The sequence below is a fragment of the Cervus canadensis genome, chromosome 3 (assembly GCF_019320065.1).
Source record: "Cervus canadensis isolate Bull #8, Minnesota chromosome 3, ASM1932006v1, whole genome shotgun sequence".
In the NCBI taxonomy this organism is placed as follows: Eukaryota; Metazoa; Chordata; class Mammalia; order Artiodactyla; family Cervidae; genus Cervus; species Cervus canadensis.
Window position 1 is genome coordinate 5,239,762 of NC_057388.1, and position 25,564 is coordinate 5,265,325.

A 25,564-nucleotide genomic window follows, 5' to 3' on the forward strand; every position below is an offset into this window, starting at 1 on the left:
TGATAATTTCATAACACATTACTGCATACTTTTCACTGTTTTCTTTTTAATTGTAGGAAACTACATGCTTATGAAGAGAAAAAATCCCTCAAATTACACAGAAAAATAGAGTTGTATTCTTTTGATAATATAAATATAATAAAGAAAATGGGAAAACAAATATGCTAAGAAAATATACTGAAGAACAGTTTGCCTGAAATTATTTCCAAGGTTTTTTAAAGTAAAATAATTAAATGTTATATAAATTTGAGAAATGTTTATATTTTCTGAAAATTGAGTTAAAACTTATGTGTAACTATTTACAATTTTTTTTATTCATCAGACTATGTCAGTAATGTGCACAAATGACTGCAAGTATATCCTTTGATTATTTTTGATTCTGTGTCTAAATCATGTGGCAGCAACAGGCTTTATGTACTTATCTGAACCTAACAGGTAGGAATTAAATAAAATGTATTCCTTACACCAAAAAATGCCCATGTGCCAAGCAGTTAGACCACATTTTCATTTACATTTTCTGAATGTTAGTGAAACTTTGGTTGAGTACTCTCAGCTGGCATGCCTGTCCTGTGTCACTTAATGTTCATTGAGATTTATTACTTTTAAAATTAGGCATGTGGACTTAATTGCCACATTTCTATGTTAGGTTAGAACAGCAGGTTCTTTGCAAATTCAGATTGAAGTTTGACACTGGTGCAGGCAGATTCTTTACATACTGAGCCAATGGGGAAGCCTGAAATATAGACAACCATCAATTTTTAACACTTTTCCAACAGGCTATGGAAATCTGTATGCAGATCAGGAAGCAGCAGTTAGAACTGGACATGGAACAACAGACTGGCTTTAGATAGGGAAAGGAGTATGTCAAGGCTGTATATTGTCACCCTGCTTATTTAACTTACATGCAGAGTACATCATGAGAAATGCTGGACTGAATGAAGCACAAGCTGGAATCAAGATTCCTGGGAGAAATATCAATAACCTCAGATATGCAGATGACACCACCCTGATGGCAGAAAGTGAAAAACTAAAGAGCCTCTTGATGAAAGTGAAAGAGGAGGGTGAAAAGGTTGGCTTAAAGCTCAACCTTCAGAAAACTAAGATATGGCATCTGGTCCCATCACTTCATGGCAAATAGATGGGGAAACAGTGACAGACTTTATTTCTGTGAGCTCCAAAATCACTGCAGATGGTGATTGCAGCCATGAAATTAAAAGATACTTGCTCCTTGTAAGAAAAGTTATGACCAACCTAAATAGCATATTAAAAAGCAGAGACATTATTTTGCCAACAAAGGTCCCTCTAGTCAAAGCTATGGTTTTTCCAGTGGTCATGTATGGATGTGAGAGTTGGACTGTAAAGAAAGCTGAGCACTGAAGAATTGATGCTTTTGAACTGTGGTGTTGGAGAAGACTCTTGAGAGTCCCTTGGATTGCAAGGAGATCCAACCAGTCCATCCTAAATGAAATCAATCCTGAATATTCATTGGAAGGACTGACGCTGAAGCTGAAACTGCAATACTTTGGCCACCTGATGCGAAGAACTGGCTCATTTGAAAAGACCCTGATGTTGGGAAAAATTAAAGGCAGGAAGAGAAGGGGACGACAGAGGATAAGATGGTTGGATGGCATCACCGACTCAATGGACATGAGTTTGAGTAAACTCCGGGAGTTGGCAATGGATGGGGAGGCCTGGCATGGTGCAGTCCATGGGGTTGCAAAGAGTCGGACATGACTGAGCAACTGAACTGAACTAAACAGAAACTTTTCTGTACTGATAACTCAGTTCATTGATTCATTAATTCATTAGATACCTATCGAGTTGTTTAATCATGTAAAAAATTCAAATGTGCAGGAGCACTCACAACTGTGTAAGAAGGTCTCAGATAAGAGCTTTACATTCCAAAAATAGGAAATAAGCAGTAAATAAATACCAAAACTATAGACATGCTTTATCATCAGTGAGTACCAATGTGTCCTCAGTATAAGAAATTAATTATGTTCAGCCTCAGAAAGTTTACACCAAAATATTCTCTGGAGAAGGGAAAGACTACCTTCTCCAGTATTCTTGCCTGGAGAATTTCATGGTCATAAGAACCTGGTGGGTTAAAGTTCATGGGGTTTCAAAGAGTTGGACATGACTGAGCGACTTTCACTTCAGTAAACTTCCCTGACTCAGAAATGGCCAATGAATGTCTTATGGCTGCTGAACCTAAACTGTGCAACAGTAGGGATTGGGTAATAGCCTGAATCAAAGAGATTTTAAAGAATAGAGCAAAAATAAAATGAACCATAAGGCAAAGTATGATATGATTTTGAAATCACGCTAAAATACACTATTCACAATAGCCAAGACACAGAAGCAAACTAAATGTCCACTGACAGAGGAATGGATAAAGAAGATGTGGTACATATACAATGGAATATTACTCAGCATTATAAAACAAAATAATGCCACTTCCAGCAATATGGATACAACTAGAGATTATTGTGCTAAATGAAGTAAGAGAAAGACAAATATATGGTATCACTTATATGTGGAATCTAAAATATTACACAGATGAACTTATCTATGAAACAGAAATAGACTCGCAGACATAGAGAACAGACTTGCGGTTGACGAGAGGGGGCGGGGTGGGGGAGGGATGGATAGGGAGTTTGAGGTTAGCAGATGCAGACTGTTACATAGAGAATGGACAGACAGTGAAGCCCTACTGTATAGCACAAGGAACTGTGGTCAGTATCCTGTGATAAACCACAGTGGAATATAAAAAAGAATGACCATATGTGTACAGCTGAATCACTTGGCTGTACAGCGGGATTAACATGACATTGTACATCAACAGTAATTTAATTTTAAAAAGTTAATCATGCTAAAATAAGATACCAAATGAACACTATGGTGGGGTATAGAATAAACATATCATTTGGACTAAGGAAGGCTCCTCACAAGTAATGACCCTTAAGTTTCATCCTGAAAAGTGGCTCAACTCTCCCAGCACTGAAAAGGCAGGGGTGGGAGGGTGAGACATACTCAGAGCACTGTCTGAGGCACCCGCGGCCTAAGTGCTGTGAGCCAGTGGGTGGGTTGGAGTGTGGACCAGGACCTATTTGTGAAGATGCTAGTCTGCCATGCTGAGGAGTCTGGCAGTTCTGTGTACAATTGGGAGAATTCAGTCAAAATGGAAATCTATGTTTAGGAAAATAAAACAGACTGGGAGGTTGATTTGCAGTGAGGAGCATGCAACAGTGAGGAGTGGCAGCTGGAATGTAAAAGTATGAGCCATAAAAATGCACTTTTTTCTAGAATATGTGTATCGCTTGCTGTAAACCAGATTATGCAGGAAGACTGCATCAGCCATTAGAGTGCTAGTGGCGGGCATCTGTTAAGAACATTATGTCGCAAATTACACTGGCCAGAGGAACCATGTGCTGTAATCAATGGTGCCACTAACGGGTAAAGTGGGAGAAGAACCTGCCCGCAACGCAGGAGACACAAGAGGTGCGAACTCCTGGGTCGGGAAGGTCTGGAGAAGGACATGGCAGCCCACTCCAGTATTCTTGCCTGGAGAGTTCCGTGGACAGAGGAGCCTGGCGGGCTACAGTCCGTAGGGTTGCAAAGAGTTGGATGCAACTGAAGTGAATGAGCATAACACTCATGGGGAGTGTTATGGGGACGCCTGGGACTGTCCCGTCGCGTCAGTGGGCTGACATTCGGAAATAAAAAGCAGATGATCTCTTGCCTATTCAAGCAAATAGAGTTAGTTGTTACTATTTACCTAATTTGGCTTGTGTCTATGCTTTTGTTTTCACTGTTTCAATAATCTATAGTTAAAATAATTGATGTAGTTTTCAATAATGCTTGTTAGAAACTCTGTACTTTGCATGTTTCAACTAATGGACACATTACAAAATCCATTTCAATGCTTAAAAGCAAAACAAAATAATCAAAAACATCCGAATTCTCTGAAAAATTTTGGACTTTTTTTTAAACAACATAGACATACAACACAACATTGGGGGAGTGAAGAGAAGTGTTTATTAAACATTCATGATGCCAAAAATTTTTAAATGTTGAGAATTTGTCCTTTAATAGGTTTTCCTGTACACCAGAGATGAAGGCATGAAAGGTATGAAAAGATTAAAAAGAAAATAATCAAATGCAAATAAGCATATAAACTCCTTGAAGACAAGCATATCTGAACTGCAGGCTTGGCACATTGCTAAGGGTACAGCTAATGTCTGTTGCGTGCAGTAGTGAAATAAGAGCTTTGGTAACTCCCCAGGGCCTTTGTGCAATGTACAAGTACTGATGGATCCATCCAACAAAGAAAGAGCCTATAACCGAAAGGATGACTCTAACTTGAAAATCTAAAATGTCAGGTTAGAAAGTTCCAGAATCACTCTACTGTTACACAAGTACCTTCATGTTTTCAGATATATAGTTTGAATAATTTTAAATGAATTAATTTAATACACTGGTAAGCATGAGTTCCTTTTTTTTTTTCACTTGAAGCAGTCATCCAACATATTTATTAGTTATTCATAGAGCAGACCTATTTGAATTTTAAGAATTGTAGCTCTCCCACCACTTCTGTGGGCTTCCCAGGGGGCACAGGGGTAAAGAACCCACCTGCCGATGCAGGAGACACAAGAGACACGGGTTCCATCCCTGGGTCAGGAAGATCCCCTGGAGGAGTGTGTGGCAACCCACTCCAGTATCCTTGCCTGGAGAATCCCATGGACAGAGGAGCCTGGAGGGCTACCATCCATGGGGTCACAGAGAGATGGACAGGACTGAAGCGACTTGGCACGCACCACTTCTGCTCTTGAATTTTGAGGCTCCTTCCTCAGTGCTATGTCAAAACCACCATATTTTGGAATCAGTAACTTTAACTCATTCTGTCCCCTATTCATAATGCAGGTTTTGAGGTCATTACATTTATTGAATAGAGCAGTTTCATTGTTAGAAATCTCAGCAAAGTGATCTATGGAGAAGAAAGGTAGAAACCAAATCTCCCCCTGATGTGTGGATGTGAAAGTCTAAACCAACACCATGAAATAAAGAACCCAAGAGTCACGTTTCTCTTGGACCACAGTGCACGTAGTAACATTCTGTATTGTGTCTATGCTGTGTCATTAATCCACGTCCTGCCCTGTGTTTGGTGATACGTCATCCTTATGTGGAAAGAGGAGGGGGGTTAGTTTACTGAGATAACCGCCCCAGGACTCCGACTCTGAGAAGCCCTCCTGGGACCAGGATGGGTCACACGACTTTAGACAGTGTCCCGGGAGGAGATCAGGTTCACTCTCTCTGTGCAACCCAATAGCAGGTTACCTGAAGTTCTCACTGAGCTTACTGCCCCCTGGGGAGGGGTGACATCACCAAGGGAAGCAGGGGGACTCTGGGCCCCCGGGTGGAGTCTCTAGTGGGGAGCAGAGGGGCTTCCTATGTGCTGAGACAACCCTCCTGACCCACTTCCCAGGGGGCTGGGCCGTTTGTTGGCAGAATCATACCTTTGTATAACCTTGTCCCATAAAATGTTTCCCTGGGATGATGGAGAGATGGCTGATGTCTAGTGGCCTTTAACACCAAAAATTAAATTTTGGAAAGCTGATCATACCTGAGATTGTCTAGGTGGCACTTCCCCTGAGGATTTTCATGGAAAGCAGTGTGCAGAGCCCATCAGGCCCAAGATAAAAACGAAATATAAGCATTTGTAAATTTCCAGAGGATTCAGTTAGCAGTGGCTTTGCAGTTTACTAAGGTCCACATGGGTCAATTTTTTAGTGATGACAAAAACATTAAATTTGCTTGACTATTACTCATACTTTAATGACTGAATGATTTCTTTGTATGGAATGAAGCCTCTTTGACTGCCTCTGCTGACCTCTAGCACAGCCCCCACCACAGCGCACAGTCATTTCTTATTACTGTTAGACCAGAGGCCAAAAGTCTGTGAAGGCAGGAGACCATGATTTATTCCTTTTTTGTGGTCACAATTAATTTGTACTTAATGGATGCTTACTTTAAATTTTGGAATAAATGTATGGGACAAAAAGCTTTAAAGACGTCAAAGAGTGACCATAATTCTGCCTTTTCTCCATAAACCTATTAATCTCTGACTACCTTTCTCATCAGTGTGCCAAGTGTTGGTGTGCTCGATAAGGGCAGAAGTATTCTCTAACACACACTGATCAGATCAGCGGGGACTGGCAGTGGCTTCTTTTAGCCACATGAAGAGAAGTGGAGTCAATTTGGAAGGACATGTAACTCCAGGAACATTGCACGTGACCGTCAGTGCTATTTTAGCATATTCAACAACTGCTTTCTCACTTGGCTCTTGCGGAGTCATGAACACAGGGCTCTCACTGAGGACTGGAATGTGGCAATCGTGGAGGAGAAAGGATCAGTCCCAAGAGACCCACGAGTCCATGGACAGCTGGGTTGTCTGTACTGCATGTAGATGGAAGGCATAGACTTGTTCCGGGGCTCGGTTTCCCTTACTGCTCCTCTGAGAAACAAGGGTCCCCCTATTTGCTTTCTTCAGCATGAGGTGCCAATAATGCAAACTCTCCAGCCTATTCTGTTCCTCAGTTTATGGCATTATGTAAAGTCATGCTTAGAAGAAAAGTAAGTTACGTGAACGGACGTATTTGTGTGCATCTACCCATGGCCCATGGTGTGAGAGCTTTGAATGAACAGAAAAATGTTGTATTAGTTACCTTTGTACCTGCATCTCCCAAATGACTGAGCATGGAGATAATAAAAGCAGAAAGTTACAAGAAGGAAGTATTACAATTTGTGTGAATTAGACCAGATCCTTCCCCTGATGGCTCAGAGGTAAAGCCTCTGCCTGCAATTTGGGAGACCCGGATTTGATCTCTGGGGCAGGAAGATCTCCTGGAGAAGGTAATGGCAACCCACTCCAGCACTCTTGCCTGGAAAATTCCGTGGCTGCAATCCATGGGGTCACAGAGTCAGACACAACTGAGCGACTTCACTTTCACTTTCTAAGGATCAACACTACATACCTCTCTGTAATGAAACAGAATTTGGACAGGATCCCACCTGAAACCATCACAACATTGTTAATCAGCTATACTGAGTACAGTGTAAAATATATACAGTGTAAAATAAAAAGTTAAATAATTTGGATAGGATCTTAGGAAAAACCCATCCTCTTATCTCATGATCCATTCATGGGTGCACTATTCTCAAGATTCGAAGGAAAATCTGACCACAAATAACCTCGCGTGATGGAATCAAGACTGAAAAAGAAACGCAGGTACACAGCTCGGACAGTTGACAACACAGCATTTTTAATCTGTATCTATAGAAAACATGTATAGAAGCTCTCTAATAGAGGGATTATAGAAATACATTTCATATATAATAGTGGACTTCAGTGTACTTACTGTGAAAATAGCACATTTATTTAGAGACGGGTTTTTTTTTTTTTTTTTTTGCCCTAAGTTCTTGTGGATGTTTTGAAATACGTCCAGTTCTTTCTCTTGCAGTCTTTGTGGCCCAGAAAAGCAAAAGGACCGACGGTGCCTCATGGTTCCTCGTGGAAAGTGTCGCCCGTTCGGCCGGCGTTTCCGAGTGGCGCAGCGGGCCCAGGCTGGGCAAGGCGTCTAGCAGACACGAGGCGTGCGGGCCCTACATCTGGCGACATTCGTGTCTGGTGCACATGGCCTGGCGCTCGATTCTCCAGGTGCCTTCCTCGTAGGTGCAGTGACAGATAGTACACTCGTCCGTCTTCACCTCTCTGCCGGCAGGGATGACCGCCGTCTCTGCAAAGCAGTTCGGGCCTGCAAGGAAGAAAGAGGCTGTACTGGTGTATGACACGTGTGCCCAAGTGCACCACAGATTTAACTCGGGACTTGGCTCTCCCCCACAGCTTGTATCCACTCTCTTTCAGGACCGACAGTGAAAAAGTTACCGTTTCAGCCTGGGAACTGCTCCCACTTTTTTCCTGAAATGCAAGCCATGCTGTTGAAAAGTTTTATGAGTGACAATCCTGTGATTTTCATCGATAGACTGTTCCGTTCTGGGGCCAAATCTGCAATCGCTTGATTGAATTAATTCCAAGTCATCAAAGAAAAACTTGATTAATTGGGACTTTCAGAGAACCAGGCTTTTTAGGAGAGAGCAGAAACAAGCAAATTGCTCAAAGCAAACTAAACTCAGTGTTACCGCCACACCTCTTAGAGCAGGTTTCAAAGGTCAGCGGATGGAACAGCGGCCTGGAGGACTCCAGAAATCCTGATTGCCCGTCCCACCCCCAGGACTTCTGACTCTCAGGTTTGGGCTGGGGCCATGGAACCCGCTTGGATAACAAGTCCCAGGTGATGCTGTTGCTGGTCTGGGGCCGCATTTTGAGAAGCCCCAGCTTAGCTGAGACCAAGGGTCCATTGTCAGTAGCCTTTCTTGAGAACTAAGGACCCTTCAACTCTCAATCCACACCCCGTACCAGCTTCTCTACCAACAGAGGTGCCATGTGCATTTTACTCCATGTAAAATCCAGGACACAAAGAGATGGGTATTGGGGAGATTTCCAGTGTGAATTATTTCCAGTGGAGCAAATGGTTTCTATGTTACGGTTCACACCCCCAGCTCAGAGGGGAACAACTGTGCAGACTCCAGACCTTCTTAAATGAAGACTTGGGCCCTCACTGCAGCCTGACCCTGAATTTCAGGCCAGGCTCTCATGCTCATCCTCCCGTCCTTTGCTTCTAAAGTCTCTGACCGTGTGCTCACACCGAAGCACGTTCAATGCCACTTTTCAAGTCATCAAAAAAAAACACTGCAAAATTAAAAAAGATAAACTACTCCACTAACTCCAGGATAAAAACTGGCCTTTTTATAATTCTGGTCAGAATAATTCTAAGCAGAATAACTCATGCTTCAGTGGCTGCAGTCACTGTAGGACTCTGGATCTTTCTTTGTCAATGATTTGCAACCACTGCAGTCTTTATATTCAATTGTCCCAAATTCAGCTGGTGAGAGAGGCCAGAACGTCAGGCTGCTCTGCTCCCATGTCCTTTGACTAACCCCGTCAGCAGCTCTCAGCCTCCTCCATGTCTGCACCGACATGTTTCAGCTCACCTCAGCTCACCTCAGCCTCTTCTCTGAGGGGCCTGGAGTCCTTTGGTAGAAAGGAATATTGAGGATCCGAGACCTGATTATTGCAAGCACCTGATATTACTGTGGTGACACAGCTCCCAGCCCCTCTCAGTGGGCACAGGTGGGAAGGATCTCACACACACACACACACACATACAGGTTTTAAATTGTGAGTTTACGTTGTTAGAATTCAAAATCCTTTCTTCTTAGATTTTATATATGTATATCTTTTCTCTTACAATGAAACACTTCAAATTTAACATATTTATTTGAGTGATTCCATTAACTCTTTGCTTAATTGTACTTAGATTTTAAATTATCTACCTTCTCTTGCACTGAGACTCTTGTTTATTAAAACCATAAACATGTTGGGACTTCCCTGGCAGTCCAGTGGTTAAGACTCCCCACTTCCACTGCAGGGGACGCCAGTTCAATCCCTGGTCAGGGAACTAAGATCTCACAAGCCACGTGGCCAAAATAATAATAATAATAATAATAATACACATTCATCTATCTCACAGTTACGTAAAAGTTTTAAAATGACACCATAAGTGTTATTCCTAGTAAACAAAAATTATTTTTTATAGTTCTTACAGTCAATGTATTTTATTCAGAAGTTGCTCAGTCTTCGCTCTGTGTGGTCCCAGGGACAGTGATGTGTGGAGTGAGGTCCCTCAGTTTCACTGTATCCTCCCTCCAATCCTCCTTCCTCCTCGGCCACCTGCTGCCCCGGCCACTGCAGTAACCACTTTTACTGGTTCTAATTTATCCCCTAGTGTAACTTGTTTTTTAAAAGAGTAAACAAATCATTCATCTTTCTTTCACAAAAGATAACATTCTCCTAACTACGTATTTGGCTTTTTCACTTCTAATTTGTCTCAGGGGGGTCACTGCGTCTGTACACAGAGCTCATGTGAAGCAGCGGCCCTGTGTCCCCCACACACATGGTCAGTGGGGACTTGGAGACCGCCCCCCCCCCCCGCCCCGTCAAGTATAGAAAATGCTTCAATGTGGAGTGTGTTTGTTATCATTTGTTTCAGGCAAGGAAGAGATATGGTAAAGCCAGGCTCACAAGAAACTGCCGATAGCCTCCTAGTAAAATCTGTATTCATGAGGAAAAGCAAAATCCCACATAAATAACCAAGTGTTCAAAAAGGAAGATTAGGGGAATTCCCTGGCAGTCTAGTGGTTAAGAGCCAGCTCTTTCACTGCTGTGGGCCTGAGTTCAATCCCTGGTCAGGGAACTGAGATCCCGTAAGCGAAACGGCGAGGCCAAAAAGCAGTACTTGAAGCACATAATCTGAGAAGTGGGGTGTAGCAGCTCACACTGTCTCACATAGGAAAGTCTTTGCTTGGAAGCTTTCAAAATACTTAGATATAAAGTCATCTCCCTATTGTTGATTGATGAATAGTGAGAAGAAACCCAGATTTTCGGCCGCACTGAGACTCAACTCTGGATAAAATTCAGGGCAAAGGTGCTACAAGCATCGGGACCATCAGAGGTTTATCTCCCAGGCCTGCAATTAAAAAAGAGTAATTATTACATTTTTGACCATTGTTTCATGTGGATTATGTCCTATAACCCCTTCCCAGCACCTTGCAGAACCATCCGTGTTGGTATGGGCACCACGAGGGGATGGTTTTGTCCAACACGGCAAGATTGACAGGAGGGGAGAGGGATTTGTGTTCCAACTTGGTGCATTTTGTTCAAAAGTCACTTAACTCTTGTCTCTGTGTGGTTGTATCAGTGACACAAAGTTAGGCTGTATATATGTTGACCCCTGAAGAATTTACAAAATAAACTTTATATAATATATATATATATAATTTATTCTATATATAATTTATATACATATATTTTATATATATATTTTATGGGCTTCCAAGGTGGCTCAGATAGATTATATAGTTATATAAATATAGATTTATATATAGAGATATACAGATAGATTTATATATGTATATTTTTCTGTATATATCTCTATACGTCTATATAAAATATATATGTTTATATATATATGTATGCATATATGGTGGCGCTTTAGTCACTAACTCTTGTCCGACTCTTGCAACCCTTGTTCTGTACCTGGCCAGACTCCTCTGTCCATGGGATTTCCCCGGCAGGAACACTGGAGTGGGTTTCCATTTCCTTCTCCAGGGAACTTCCAGACCAGAAGTTGGCATCCAGGTCTCCTGCACTGCAGGTAGATTCTTTACTGACTGAGCTATGAGGGGAGTCCCATATATGTATAGATTGATAGATGTACTCACACATATACCAAAGGAACGGACAGGTACAATGGGTGTGTACACGTCTGTGTCATTTTATCACAGGTGTAGTTCTGTGTGACTGCCACCAGAACCAAGACAGAACTGTTTCATCACCTTAAACTCAGAGTCGGAAACCCAAGTTAGGTTTTCATCAAGCACAAGTTTCGTTTTCCTACCGGGCACTGATTCCCACGGAGGTCTCTGCTCCGCTGAGTTGTGACGTTGCATATCTGTCTCTGTATGTCTGCAATTTTAGGGGGATTCAGTTTGCTTTGTGATCTTACTTTTCTGATGGATCTAAAAAATATCACTGATGTTTCAGTTTGTTGAGCTTCTCATTTGTGTTTAGGAAGAAAAGGTGACTGGAAATCCTATAGATTGATTTTTGAGCCCACTTTGCATTCCTGGAAAAAACAATCCCATGTGGTCATAGCATAAAATTCATTTTATATATTGTTGCATCTGACTTGCTAATATTTTGTTGAGAAATTGTGTTAGCACATATTTATTAAAGATACTGCTTTGTACTTTTTAAAAATATTGTTTGTGTTGAGTTTTGGTATCAGGATAATACTGACTTCATAGAATGAGATGGGATGTATTTCCTCTTCTTCTATTGATGGAAGGCATGATGGAAGTAATATTAATTCTTTAAATGTTTGGTATTTTTCTCCAGTGAAAACAGTAGGACCTGGAGTTTTGAGGGGAGTTTTAAAATTATGAATTCAATTTCTTTAATAGCTTTACACAGATTTAAAAAATCAGTTGCTCAATAGTGTTGCTCTTTGCAACCCCATGGACTGTAGCCCGCCAGGCTCCCCTGTCCATGGAATTCTCCAGGCAAGAATACTGGAGTGGGTAGCCATTCCCTTCTCCAGGGGATCTTCCTGACCCAGAGATTGAATCTGGGTCTCCTGTGTTGCAGGCAGGTTCTTTACCGTCTGAGCCACCAGAGAATCACCCTTCATACAGATTATCTGTGTCATATTCAGTACTTGAGGGAGCTCATATTTTCCAAGGAGTTGGTTCATAACTTCTAAATTGTTAATGTGTGCAGAACTGTTGTTAGTGTTCCTTTATTATTCTTTTAATTTCTGTGAGAAACATCTCCTGTTTTATTCCTAATCTTAGTAATTTGCATCTTCTCTAATTTTTTTCCCTATGTCTTGCTAGGTGTTTATCAGTTTTATTGATCTTAGAAAACCAGCTTTTTATTTCATTAATTTTCAAAACTGATGTTCGGTTTTGCTATCTTTTTGTTCTTATCTTTACTGTGTTATTCTTTCTATTACTTTTAGTTAGTCTACTTTACTTTTTCTAGTTTCTTGAGTTGGTGGCTTATATTATCAATTTGAGAATTTTCCTCTTTTCAAGTGTAAGTTTTACTTCCATAAATTTCCCTTTCAATTCTACTGTAGCTGTGGTCTCATAAGTTTTGATGTGTAGTTGTTGTCTTTTCATTTTCATGGAACACTTACTTTAATATTATAGACTTGTAGCCCGAGAACCACTAAGAGACTTGAGAAAAAATACCACATGTGAGAATTTGATGAACTAAAATAGGAGTCACTGAAGAGAACCGTGACATACAAAAGCAGATTCTGGTCACCGCAGTTATTCAGTGTCAAATAAACCTTCATTAGAGAGTAGGGAATAGAGAAAAATAGTTTTTAATCTTGACCAACTAATCTAACTATGATATCTAACTTTCTTATTTATATGGTACTTTAGAAGAAATATGAAGCATGCTGAGTTTTATAAATATGGAAATGAGATACCATTAGTCCAAGTCACATGACTCATAACTAATTACTAATACATTAAATTCTGTTGATCTGGCCTGGCTAGTATTCAAGGACCCTCAGGCTAAAAATGGCTAATGTCAGAATGAACACATCATATAATGTTTTCTTGCTGAAGAACAGTTGTGCAAGTAGGTAGCTGATGGGCACTGCTGATCTGAACTTTTCTGTGTCCTTCTGACTTCAGAGCAGGGAGGTCATGGTGGGGGGGCGGCTGTTGTTGACATCACCGGGACCCCATTAATACAGGCACCACTTCGCTGTGACTGACACACAGTGTCAGGCCCAGCGCAGGACTCGAGGTGCCAGTGGAGCACTGAAAGACAAGGAGGTCTCTCCCCCGTTACGGGCCCAAATCAGATCTCCCAAAAAGGAGCCTGTGTTGAGGCCCCAGCTCTGTCCTGGTTACCAGTGTGAGTAAAAAGGTATGGCCGCCATATCCTTACACAAAGGATGCTGCAGCCATCCAGCCATCACATTACAACCACCCAGACGTGAGCCCTGAGGGCACCCAGCATGGAGACAGCAAGCCCACCATCTAGCCCTCATCCAGTGCTAACCCCCCAAGATGGACCCCGAGGAGACTCAGGCTGAGAAAGCCCAGGACACTGGCCCCGGGGAGCTAAGGTGTAGATCAAAGGAATGATTTCAGTGAGCCCAGACCCTGCATCTTCCCACAAACAGAAAAATGCTGAATCCCTTAACTTGAGATGTCTGGTTTTCCTTAATTAACAGTAATCTTTTGATGTTCTGACCACCTTGTCTCTGTTGCAAAAATTCCTATATATTCTGGTTCCTCTCTTACCTCTTCTGAGCAGTCCCTCAGATTACCCTGAGAGGCTGATTCCTGGGCTTAAGTCTTCAGTTTTGTCCATGAAACAAAACATCATTCTCAACTTCTAGGTTGTTTCCCCCCCCCCCCCCCCCCCCCCCCCCCCCCCCCCCACCCCGCCAGTAAACACCAGTACAACCCAGCCCAAGATAGGTGCATTCACTGAACTAACAATAAACTAGGCTGAGACTCACGCATTTCAAACCCAGCCTGGAGGGCTGACACCTGTAATTAAGCGCTCCTCCTGGCTGCTCCTGCGTCTCCTGCAGAGCTGCCTGTCACATGCCCCTGCTCCCCATGCACCCCTTGCTGTCCCTGGCGGGGAGCTCCTGGGAGCCAGAGCCACGACCACCTTCGAGTTGCATCCCAGGGTCCAGCACGGCACCTACACAGAGCCAGAGCTCGGGACAGCTACACCTGAGTGACAGCTTTAGAATTAAGTAATGAATTGACACAAGAAAAATAAAACTCCTGTGGCTATGTTGATGGCTAAGCTGCCAATGGTGTAGATTTTACAAGGAGTGGAGAGTCACGGGAAGACAGGATGTTAATGAAGAAGGGCCCAAATGGGTACCTGGGGGCACCTCCTCCTCCTCAGAGACTGAACACTGAGGAAGAGAAACCCGGGCAGCTGGCCTTGTGTATGTTTCAGGTGACTTTAGATATGTCAACTAAAACAATGCACAGTCTAAAAGTTGCAATTATGTTTCATCTGGCACCCTTTTGAGGACTGTAGCCCGGGAAGCAGCCTCTGAGTGAACTCCAATGGTCTATTCTGAAGAGGTAAAGGAGCAGCCAGGAGACATGGGAATTTTTGCTGAAAAAAAATATATAGTTGAACATCAAAAGATTGTGCTAATCACAAAATCCAAACATCACAAGTTAGTGATCTTAGCACTTTTATGTGTATGGGAAGATGCAAGAGTCTGGGCTCATTGAAAGCATCCCTTTGATGTGCATCTTCGCTATCTAGGGCCATCATCCTGGTTTGCTCCATCCTGAATCCACCCAGAGGGTACATGTCAGGGGTTGGGGGGGGGCAGCTACAGTGGCCGATGCCTTGGTGGCCCCAAATTTGTTGTTTACTGGAATGGCAGGTGTCTATTTTTTGTCCACAGATATGTTAATAGTATTTGGAAAAGGACTATTTCCTGGAGTTGCCATTTCTTCCATTCTTCATGATGCTACTGAGGCTTCTATTTTGAAGGTTAAACTTGATGATGTGCCATCGTATTGAATAAAGCTGGGCCTAACTACCAGAGTAAGATGATGAATCAATTAAACAGCCTGGCCACAGCACCTGTGTTTCCTCAAGTAGGTGAATGTTTGCAGCTTGTGTGTGGGATCTGAGGGAAGCAGGAAGAGGCAGAGGATTCTGTCAGAATCTGGGACCTCAGCCAGTAGACTGGTCCTTGAAGGAGGAGGTCCCAGGACCTGGGGACCCAGAGCCATCACATGAGAGGCAACCAGGAGGCGGCTGCAGGCTGGTGGCCCAGATGGAATCTGAGGATGCTCACAGGCATCCCTTTGGATCCTGCTTGCACCCCAAGAGTGGATAGTGAACCCCAGGAGCTCAAGGCCCCCTTGTCAGCTTTCCACAGTGACCAATAAAACTGTATTGGAAGAAATGGTGTAAATTGGAAATAAATGAAAACAATTAGCATAACCTCTAAATATTCTATCTGAAGTCAGTAAGCCTTAGAAGGCCTTTGGCAATGGCAAATGGGCACCCTGTGGTCATCACTCACATGTAGGATTCTGAACTAGGAGGGCCAGCTGGCATATTAGGTTATACCAGAAACTTTGCAGAGAAAGAGATGTTTTGCAAAAGAAAGTCAGATATGCAATCTGAATTCAAATCTCTTGATTTCTCTAAGTTTCAACGTTCCCATCTGTGTGTTGAGGGAGTCTGAACAAAAGATCTCCAGAATCTAATATTTGTAGTGTGAACATTCTTCACCTTAATTTTTCCACCTTGCAGTTAATACTCAGGCATCTCTTGTAAAAAAAACAGAGAGTAAACAAATAAGAAATGGAATATTTCCTGTCATATCAGTAAACAAAGATGTCACAGTCACCAGAATTCCAGCCACCACAGACGGTGGCTGGTGAGCCCTGAGGAAACTCAGGAAGGAAGGGATGCCTGCCCTCTAGCCGCCATCAGACCGCAGCCACTCCCTATGGTGAGCCCTGAGGAAACAGTCTGTGGAAACACAGGACACTGGCCCCAGATAGCTGAGGTGCATACCAAAGGAATGATTTCAGTGAGCTCAGACTCTTGCATCCTCCCACAGATAGAAAAATGCTAAATTCCTTTACTTGGGATATCTGATTTTCTTTAATTCACAATAATCTTTTGACGTTCACACTACCTGTCCTTTGCTGCAAAACTTCTATATAACCTTGCTTCTCCCCTTGCCTCCTCAGAACAGTTCTCTCAGGCTCACTTGAGATGCTATCTCCCAGGCTTAAAGTCCTAAAAATTCTCACTGGATAGAACATAACTCAACTTTTAGGCTGTGTGTACTTTTTCAGTCAACACTATCCTACAGGGCTCATTATCTTCTCCTTACTCATTTGGGAATTGTTAGTGTTGAATGAAAAAAATTGCACAACCTAAAAGTTGAGAATTATCTTGTATTTGGTGGACAACACTGAGGACGTCAGCCTAGGACACAGCCTGTCAGGTGACTGAGGCTCAGAAGAGGCAGCGGGTGGTGGGGCAGGATATACAGGGGTTTTTGCAACAAGACCAGGGAGTTGGAACATCAAAAGATTACTATTAATTAAAGAAAACTGGATATCCCAGGTTAAGGAATTCAGTGCTTTTCTACCAAGGGAAAGATGCAAGAGTCTGGGCTTGCTGAAGTCATCCCTTTGATCTGCACCTCAGCTCTCTGGGGCTGGCGTCCTATGCTCTCTCATCCTGAGTCCCCTCAGGAGGCACCGAGGTTGGGGAGCAGCAGTGGCTGGGGGCTTGCCAGCAGGCAGGCAGCCTGTTTGTTGCCATCCCGAGTGCCCTCAGGCCTCGCCTTCGGGGAGCTGGAATGTGATGATGGCTTGATGACTGCAGCATCCTTTGCTTGGCAGCGACATTTTTCATTCACACCATGACAGAGTGTATGAAAAACTCTCCCACTGAGATCAACTCTAAGGTTTGGATAAAATATACATGCATTTTAAAAAAATGGTTTGAAGATATCAGACAGCAAAGGACTTGGAGGTCTAGCCATCAGAGAAAAGGCGGGTTCACTGAACTGAACTCCACACTCACAGCCCCAGTGCTCAGGGTGTTTACAGGATCTGGAGCAGAGACGCATGTCTGCTGAAAACGGAGCTCAAGCCTTCTGACTGAGCTGGGAGATGGGAGTTAGCATTGGAGCTGCCAGGACAGCTGGGATCTGAGAGGGAGGCTGTATCTGAGAAGAGGGAATCACAAAAAAGTGAGGAATTTTCTTCCAGGCATTTACAGACTGCAGAGCTGTGATGTGCCAGGCAAGACAAGCAGAACCCAAGCAGAAAGCAGTGGCTGGGTGGCTGGAGCCTGTAGAGACCCACCAGGACTGCAGTGCTCAGGAGGGAGGGTGGAGGAGCCCTGACAAACAGCAGGGGTTTTCAACCAGGACTTCAGACAGGCTGTGCCCTAGGATGGGGCGGGGGAGGTGCCGGGAAAGACATGCCTGAACAAAGCCTCACACCCGTCCACAGCCAGATCACTGCGCCCTCCTGTATTCTGTCGGCCCAGAGGCTTCATGTGGAGCCTGCACAATGTCACTTTCACAGTATCTGTCATTTAATTAAAAATAGCTGGGTAAGCCAAGAAATAATCCCAAGCCAAGAGACACGCAAAATAGGAAATGAGACAGGTGACTATTACACAAGGGTTTTTTGAAGGCGGGGATTTTTGAGATCTGCCATCATTTTTAAGTAATAGATTAACGTGATCCAGAAAACAGAAGAAAAGTTGGAGAATTTCACTGAGAACTGACTATACTGAAAAAGTTGAAACTGCAAGTTCAGTTCAGTTCAGTTCAATCACTCAGTTGTGTTCAACCCTTTGCGACCCTATGAACCACAGCATGCCAGGCCTCCCTGTCCATCACCAACACTCGGAGTCCACCCAAACCCATGTCCATTGAGTTGGTGATGCCATCCAACCATCTCATCCTCTGTCATCCCCTTCTCCTCCTGCCCCCAATCCCTCCCAGCATCAGGGTCTTTTCCAATGGATCAGCTCTTCGCATCAGGTGGCCAATGTATTGAAGTTTCAGCTTCAACATCAGTCATTCCAATGAACACCCAGGACTGATTTCCTTTAGGATGGACTGGTTGGATCTCCCTGCAGTCCAAGGGACTCTCAAGAGTCTTCTCCAACACCACAGTTCAAAAACATCAATTCTTCTGCTTTCTTTATAGTCTAAATCTCACATCCATACATGACCACTGGAAAAACCATAGCCTTGACTAGATAGACCTTTGTTGGCAAAGTAATGTCTTTGCTTTTTAATATGCTGTCTAGGTGCAATAACTGAATTCAGTAGAGGGTTTGCTAAAAAGATGAGGCAGAGCAGAAAAGTGTATCATTGACCTAGAAGCCTGGGCTCCCGGCAATACCTGTGAAGTGAATGTGGTGAGATCAGAAATGTGAGGACAGCCCCCTGGGATGCGCCAGCAGCCACAAAAGATACCTGTACTGTGAAGGCCTGGTCTTGCAGTTCCACATGCGGACGGCAGTAGAGTTGGCTGGTCCATGCAGCCCATCCATCCAGGCATGATGAGATTCTGAGCACCCCCAAGGTGGTTCCTGCATTGGGTGGACCCCCACCACCATCACCATATTGGGCTTCTCCAAAGGCCTGGAGGATCTCGATTTTGAATGGTAAGCTGTGCAATCAGTAATAATGTTATGAATTAGAAAAAAAAATCTACACTCATAATGGTATAAAATGTATTGGACCAGAGTTTTCCTCACCTTGTTTTACACATAAATTGATATCTGAAAAAGAACTGGATTTCGGAAACCATTGAGCAGCTAAGGAACAGCCACAGAACTAACCACGTGGATCAAGACTAAGTTATTATGAACAAGGAAGGAAAAGGAAACCAAGGGCTGTCTCTGTGTCACATGAGCCAGGATTCAGCCTACGGAGGGAAAAGCTGAAAGCAGATCTAGTGATGGTCTGGAAGACATTTAGCAGGTGGCTCTCAGATACAAAACTAGAAGGAAAGAAGACCCAGGAAATAGAAGCACCATTTATTTACATGTTCACCACGGCCACCCTGGAGCTACAAACATGTGACTCTGGATGGAGCCGCAGACTTGGACACAGATGTGACCGACCATGTGGGCACAAAACCCAGGCTGTTCCGGTCAGAGAACAGTGCCATTAACATGACAGTTATTTGATAATTCTAGTCAATTCTATGGAAAGACAGATCTTATGGCACACAGAACAGAACATTACGAGACATTTTTAGGAAACCCAGACATATTCCACTTCATTGAGAGTTCAATAAAAGTTACAGCTGTACGAAGCATTCTCCTATAACTTTAAATTCAGCCCTACAACTATTATATCTTCCTTATATCCCCTAATTTTATCAAATTGTGTGCGTGCATGACTGCGTGTGTGCTCACTTGTGTCAGACTCTTTGCAACCCTGAGGACTGTAGCCCGCCAGGCTCCTCTGTCCATGGGATCCTCCAGGCAAGAATACTGGAGTGGGTTGCTGTACTTTCCTCCACGGGATATTCCCGACCCAGGCATCGAAACCTGGTCTCCTGTATCTTCTGCATTGCAGGCAGATTCTTTACCACTGCTGCTGCTGCTGCTGGCAAGTCCTAATATTATCAAATTAATGTTTTCTATCTTTTTTACTTTGACATGTTACCAGTTATAATTTTATTTTTTGGTCACAAAGATAGTTCTTTTGTTTTATCATTTCTATTTTTAAAAATTTTCTAATTCACTATTTTTCTATTTGTTTTATAAACTACTAACTTCTCTGTTATTTTTAGACTTTCTGTTTTTCCTCTCTGTTGGAACCTTTGCTTGATTTATTTTTATCCTTGTTTAGAAACGGAAATATTTAAGACAGTGAATCCCTTGAGGAATGGTACATATTCACAGCTGACTAGCTCGAGGGTTTGCTGTGTAGAATCTCTTCCTTCATTCTGCTCTGTCCTCTCTGTCCCTTTAGTTCAAACTGGCCATGTTCCTGCCGCTATAACCCGTCTCTATTCCTGGCTTTCACTGGGGTGGCTGGTTAAGTCCAAGAGTCACCAGCATCACTTTATCAAATGGTTTCAGCTGCATCCTTAGTCTTCTCTTCAGAACCAGCTTTCTCATTTTTTGAAATATGGATACACCGAGACTGTTACAAATTCCCAAGTTCTAACTCCCTTCTGCTTAACAGTTGTTGGACTCTTTCTTTCCTAATTCCAGAAATTCAAACATTAACTAGTTTATGTCTACATATTGGACTCCTTTCAGTGCTTCTCACTGATGCTTGGTGAGCCATTTCCCTTAACAGACTCAAACATCTCTTCAACAGGAACCTTTTTGGGGTTAATTTGTGTTCATGAGTTCACTGTTCTGGTGCCTCCTTTAGGAAGTGAGATTACATGTTCTTCCTGACTTTCCTGTCATCATGTCCCTTTCCATCTTTACACCATTTGCCCATCCACACCTCTGAGCTAGCTCACTTCACCAATCCTATGTGTTCACCACTGCAATTTTTAAACATTAGCAAATAAGATTTCAATTTTCTAATGGGTTTCCTAACCTCCCTGAGTTATTTTAGATCATAGATAGGTCATTCTTTTCATTTATTTTGAAAACTCAAATTACCTCTATTCCATTTTTTTCCCTGTTTTGTTTAGTACATTTATTTTATTTTATTTTAGTACATTTACTTTTGCATGTGAGTTTCTGTTTTTGGATCCACAGGCACCTGGCCACAAGTCCATCAGCCTGAGCTGCTTCTCCATGGCAGGGCCTTGCTTTAATGTCCAGTCACTGATCTGGGAGGACTCTTGCTAGACCAGGTTTCTGCTTGCCGATTCAGGTGACCTCACCTCCTTTCTTCCCTCTCTCCTCAAGCTCAGATGGCCCCAGGTCCTCCCTCTTCACTTCCTCAAAGATGATTCTTTCTGTTTTGTTTTTTTTTTTTTTCCATTTATTTTTATTAGTTGGAGGCTAATTACTTCACAACATTGCAGTGGCTTTTGTCATACTCCTGTCTGTCTAATCCTGTCTTGGTGTCTGTCTCAGAGGGTCCGGAACAGCACAGTGAGGAAGACAAAGTCCAGGTAACAAGGTTAGGGGTGGGATGAGCAGAGAGCAGGGGCATAAAACACTTTTAGACATGCTGAGAGGACGGAGTGGGAGTGGACTGCTGCTTCAGGGCAGATGAGGGGCAGGAAAATGCAGACAAAAAAGAGATGTAGATGCAGCTTATAAATCGTCACAATTCCCTTTAAGAAAGTAAAGAATCTGATTCCTTGTAGTAATTTTTTGCTTGTGCTTCTGGAATGAGACTATTCTGATCTCACGGCTTTAAGAGACCCACATTAGTCTCTTCAATTCCAGTCTGGGGGCGGGGACACTACAAGCTTTCAGGAATCTGGACACAGGGCTTGGTTCCTAAACCTTTCCTGTCTCTCCTTCCTCATCTACCTCTCCCTCCCTCTTCTCCCTCCTCTCTTCCCCTACAAAACTTGCAGAGTTGAATCCAAACTATTATACTGACACTCTAAATTACGGGGACCTATGGGGAAAAGACTGGAAGAGAACACAAAAATGGAAACAGCGGATGGTTTACAGACATGAAATAGTAGCATGTTATACTCTTTTTAAACTTGTGTTTTATTGCCATCATATACATGCAAATGGTTAATGCAAGAGGGGCAGGAGGATGGGGGTGGGGTAGGGAGCCAGGCTCTGCAGAACAGAGAGAACATTCCAGGGATCTGTCCTCCTATTTCTCTTTGCAAAGTTTGGACAACTTCCCTGTAAGGGAAAATTACTTCCCATTAGTTTTGTTTTCTGTTCAATTAATAAAAGAACAGAACAAATATTGATTGCATCACCAGTTTGTTCTTCAATTTTTTTTGGCATATGTAAATCTAGTCTTAAATATTTATATACATTCATTCTCCATGTTAAATAATTTCTAAAACAGAAAAAAAAAATCCGCGAGCGGCAGTTAAGCAGGCAGATGGTGCTTCAATGTTGATCTAGGGGCTGTTTTCTTTTTCTCTTGGGCATATAAAATGATGTGAAAATAAATTTATTTTCAAGATAAATTTCAACAAGGAATAGAAAAACTTAATTGGAGATTATACCAAATAATAAACTTTTAATTTTAGCAATTTTAGTATTTGTTCTTCATTTCTAAATATATCTATAAACTCAACTCTGGATACAGATCTCTTTAATAGTACAAAAATAAATTTATAATTATGTCAGTTAAAATTATTATTATATCAAAATAATTTCAGTCATCATTAAAGAAAGAGAAACTTCCCTTCATAGCTTATTTATGGTTATGCTAATATAAATCTAACGGAATGAAAGACGTTTAGGGGAAATTGATACATCCTAGACCAGTATCTGGTGGTATGTTTCATGGACACAAGCAAAGCGTTCTAGATGGAAACAGTAAGAATGTCTCAAGGAGACTGTTGGGGGACTTCCCTGGTGGTCCAGTGGCTAAGACTCCTGGCTCCCAGTGCAAGGGCCCAGGGTTGAATCCCTGGTTGGGGAACTAGATCCCACATGCTGCAACTCTGTCTAGTGAAACTATATAAATAAATTAAATATTTTAAAAACTAAAAAACAAACTGTTGGGAAAAACAATTTGTCCCCCAAAATGTGTTTCGTTGGCATGAGAGTTAATTTAGGCTGATTATTTTGAAGAAATAGAAGACTCAGAGGGTTTATATTTACCTCCTCTTTAGCTGCCTAAAGAACTGAGATAAAGGGGCTGGATCAGAGCATCGCCAGGGAGGGATGCGTCTGCAAAGAACTGGGGTGAGGGGTGGGAGTGGGGTAAACGGACAGGGCCCAGACATCAGAGTTCGCTGTGTCGCTCTGACCCAGCAGACATTTTGTTCATCAGCATTTCCTTTCACCAGGCTTCCCCAGTGGCTCAGTGGTAAAGATTCCACCTATAAGGTAGAAGGTATACCTGGACACAGATTTGCTCCCTGGGTTGGGAAGATCCCCTGAAGGAGGGCATGGCAACCCACTCCAGTATTCTTGCCTAGAGAGTCCCTTGGACAGAGGAGCCTGGCGGGCTACCGTCCATGGGGTCACAAAGAGTTGGACACGACTGAGCGCTCACTTGTTTTCTCTCCCTCTTCACGTGAACTGCCTTCTTCCACTGTGAAGTCCTAAATCACTACCCCCGACATCCCCTTTTGTCCTTACTTGAAGATGGTATTTAAGGTGCGGGACTTGACCATTTTAGTGAGTGACTCAGCCTTCCTGGGTCTCTCCCATGTATGCAGGCTATTAGACTTTGTTTACTTTTTCCTAGTTAATCTGTCTCATGTCTGTCTAACTCTTAGACCAGCCAGAAGAACTTAAGGACACTTTCTTCCTCTGCAATAAAACTATGGCAGACATTTTGTGGGTCTAGTAACACATATCTTGAGTCTCCTAATTATTTCCAAGACAACCCAAACAACTAAAGCCATGACAGAAGACAAGTGGACATCTTGCCCAAGGGTAGAGGTGGGGTAGAGGTTTGGTCTAATGAACTTTTATTTTGTAAACAAATAGTTCACTGTTATTCCAGGTTTCCTCTTACCCCCAAAACAATTTCTCCTCTGGTCTTATGCATTTCTCAAGTTGGGCAAGCTATATTGTCAGGTAAAGTGGAGTTGCTAGGTGGGCAACACTCTAAAGCTGTGAACTAGTAAAACAAAAAGACAAAAAGACTTGGAGAGCTGGGGCCAAAGCTATTCTCCGTCCTCAAGCTGATGCATCTTCACTTCTTGAACCCATAGCTTGTAAAGCCTGAGGACAACTGCATGCAAGTGAAACAAAACTGGCTCCCTTGGTCGGGAAGAACCAGGGTCAGGAATGAATACTTCCAGCAAGACCAAGGCCCCCAGGCAATTGAAAAGGAACCAAGAAAGGGTGAAACATTTGAATGGATCAATTACCATAGAAAAGATGGATGAAAACACTGCTATTCAAAAAAGATACCAAGCCCAGGTAAACTAACAGTTGATTTTAAAGTAACCTTTAACCATTCAGTTCAGTTCAGTCGCTCAGTCGTGTCCGACTCTTTGCGACCCCATGAATCGCAGCATGCCAGGTCTCCCTGTCCATCACAGACTCCCAGGGTTTACTCAAACTCATGCCCTTAGAGTCAGTGATGCCATCCAGCCATCTCATCCTCTGTCATCCCCTTCTCCTGCTGCCCCCAATCTTTCCCAGCATCAGCGTCTTTTCCAATGAGTCAACTCTTAGCATGAGGTGGCCAAAGTATTGGAGTTTCAGCTTCAGCATCAGTCCTTCCAATGAATACCCAGAACTTATCTCCTTCAGGATGGACTGGTTGGATCTCCTTGAAGTCCAAGGGACTCTCAAGAGTCTTCTCCAACACCACAGTTCAAAAGCATCAATTTTTTGGCGCTCAGCTTTCTTCACAGTCCAACTCTCACATCCATACATGACCACTGGAAAAACCATAACCTTGACCAGATGGACCTTTGTTGGCAAAGTAATGTCTCTGCTTTTTAATATGCTATCTAAGTTGGTCATAACTTTCCTTCCAAGGAGTAAGTGTCTTTTAATTTCATGGCTGCAATCACCATCGGAAGTGATTTTGGAGCCCCCCAAAATAAAGTCTGACACTGTTTCCACTGTGTCCCCATCTATTTCCCATGAGGTGATGGGATCAGATGCCATGATCTTAGTTTTCTGAATGTTAAGCTTTAAGCCAACTTTTTCACTCTCCTCTTTCACTTTCATCATCAGGCTCTTTAGTTCTTCTTTGCTTTCTGCCATAAGGGTGGTGTCATCTGTATATCTGAGGTTAATAATATTTCTCCCGGCTATCTGGATTCCAGCTTGTGCTTCTTCCAGCCCAGAGTTTCTCATGATGTACACTGCATACAAGTTAAATAAGTAGGGTGACAATATACAGCCTTGACGTACTCCTTTTCCTATTTGAAACCAGTCTGTTGTTCCATGTCCAGTTCTAACTGTTGCTTCCTGACCTGCATACAAGTTTCTCAAGAGGCACGTCAGGTGGTCTGGTATTCCCGTCTCCTTCAGAATTTTCCACAGTTTATTGTGATCCACACAGTCGAAGGCTTTGGCATAGTCAATAAAGCATAAATAGATGTTTTTCTGGAACTCTCTTGCTTTTTCGATGATCCAGCGGATATTGGCAATTTGATCTCTGGTTCCTCTGCCTTTTCTAAAACCAGCTTGAACATCTGGGAGTTCTCGGTTCACGTATTGCTGAAGCCTGGCTTAGAGAATTTTGAGCATTACCTTACTAGCGTGTGA

At 42.8% G+C, this 25,564-nt stretch overlaps 1 protein-coding gene across 4 annotated transcripts in view; it reads right to left on the reverse strand.

Annotated features, from left to right (window-relative positions):
* Window positions 1–7,300: 7,300 nt before the first annotated feature.
* The window catches only part of VWC2 (von Willebrand factor C domain containing 2), a 126,147-nt gene continuing 107,883 nt past the window's right edge, over window positions 7,301–25,564 (reverse strand). For all 4 annotated transcript variants that reach the window (XM_043462543.1, XM_043462540.1, XM_043462542.1 and 1 more), the window contains exon 4: window positions 7,301–7,814. In XM_043462543.1, coding sequence (XP_043318478.1) covers window positions 7,764–7,814 — 51 coding nt within the window. In that variant the 3' untranslated portion in view covers window positions 7,301–7,763. The remainder of the gene's footprint in view (window positions 7,815–25,564) is intronic.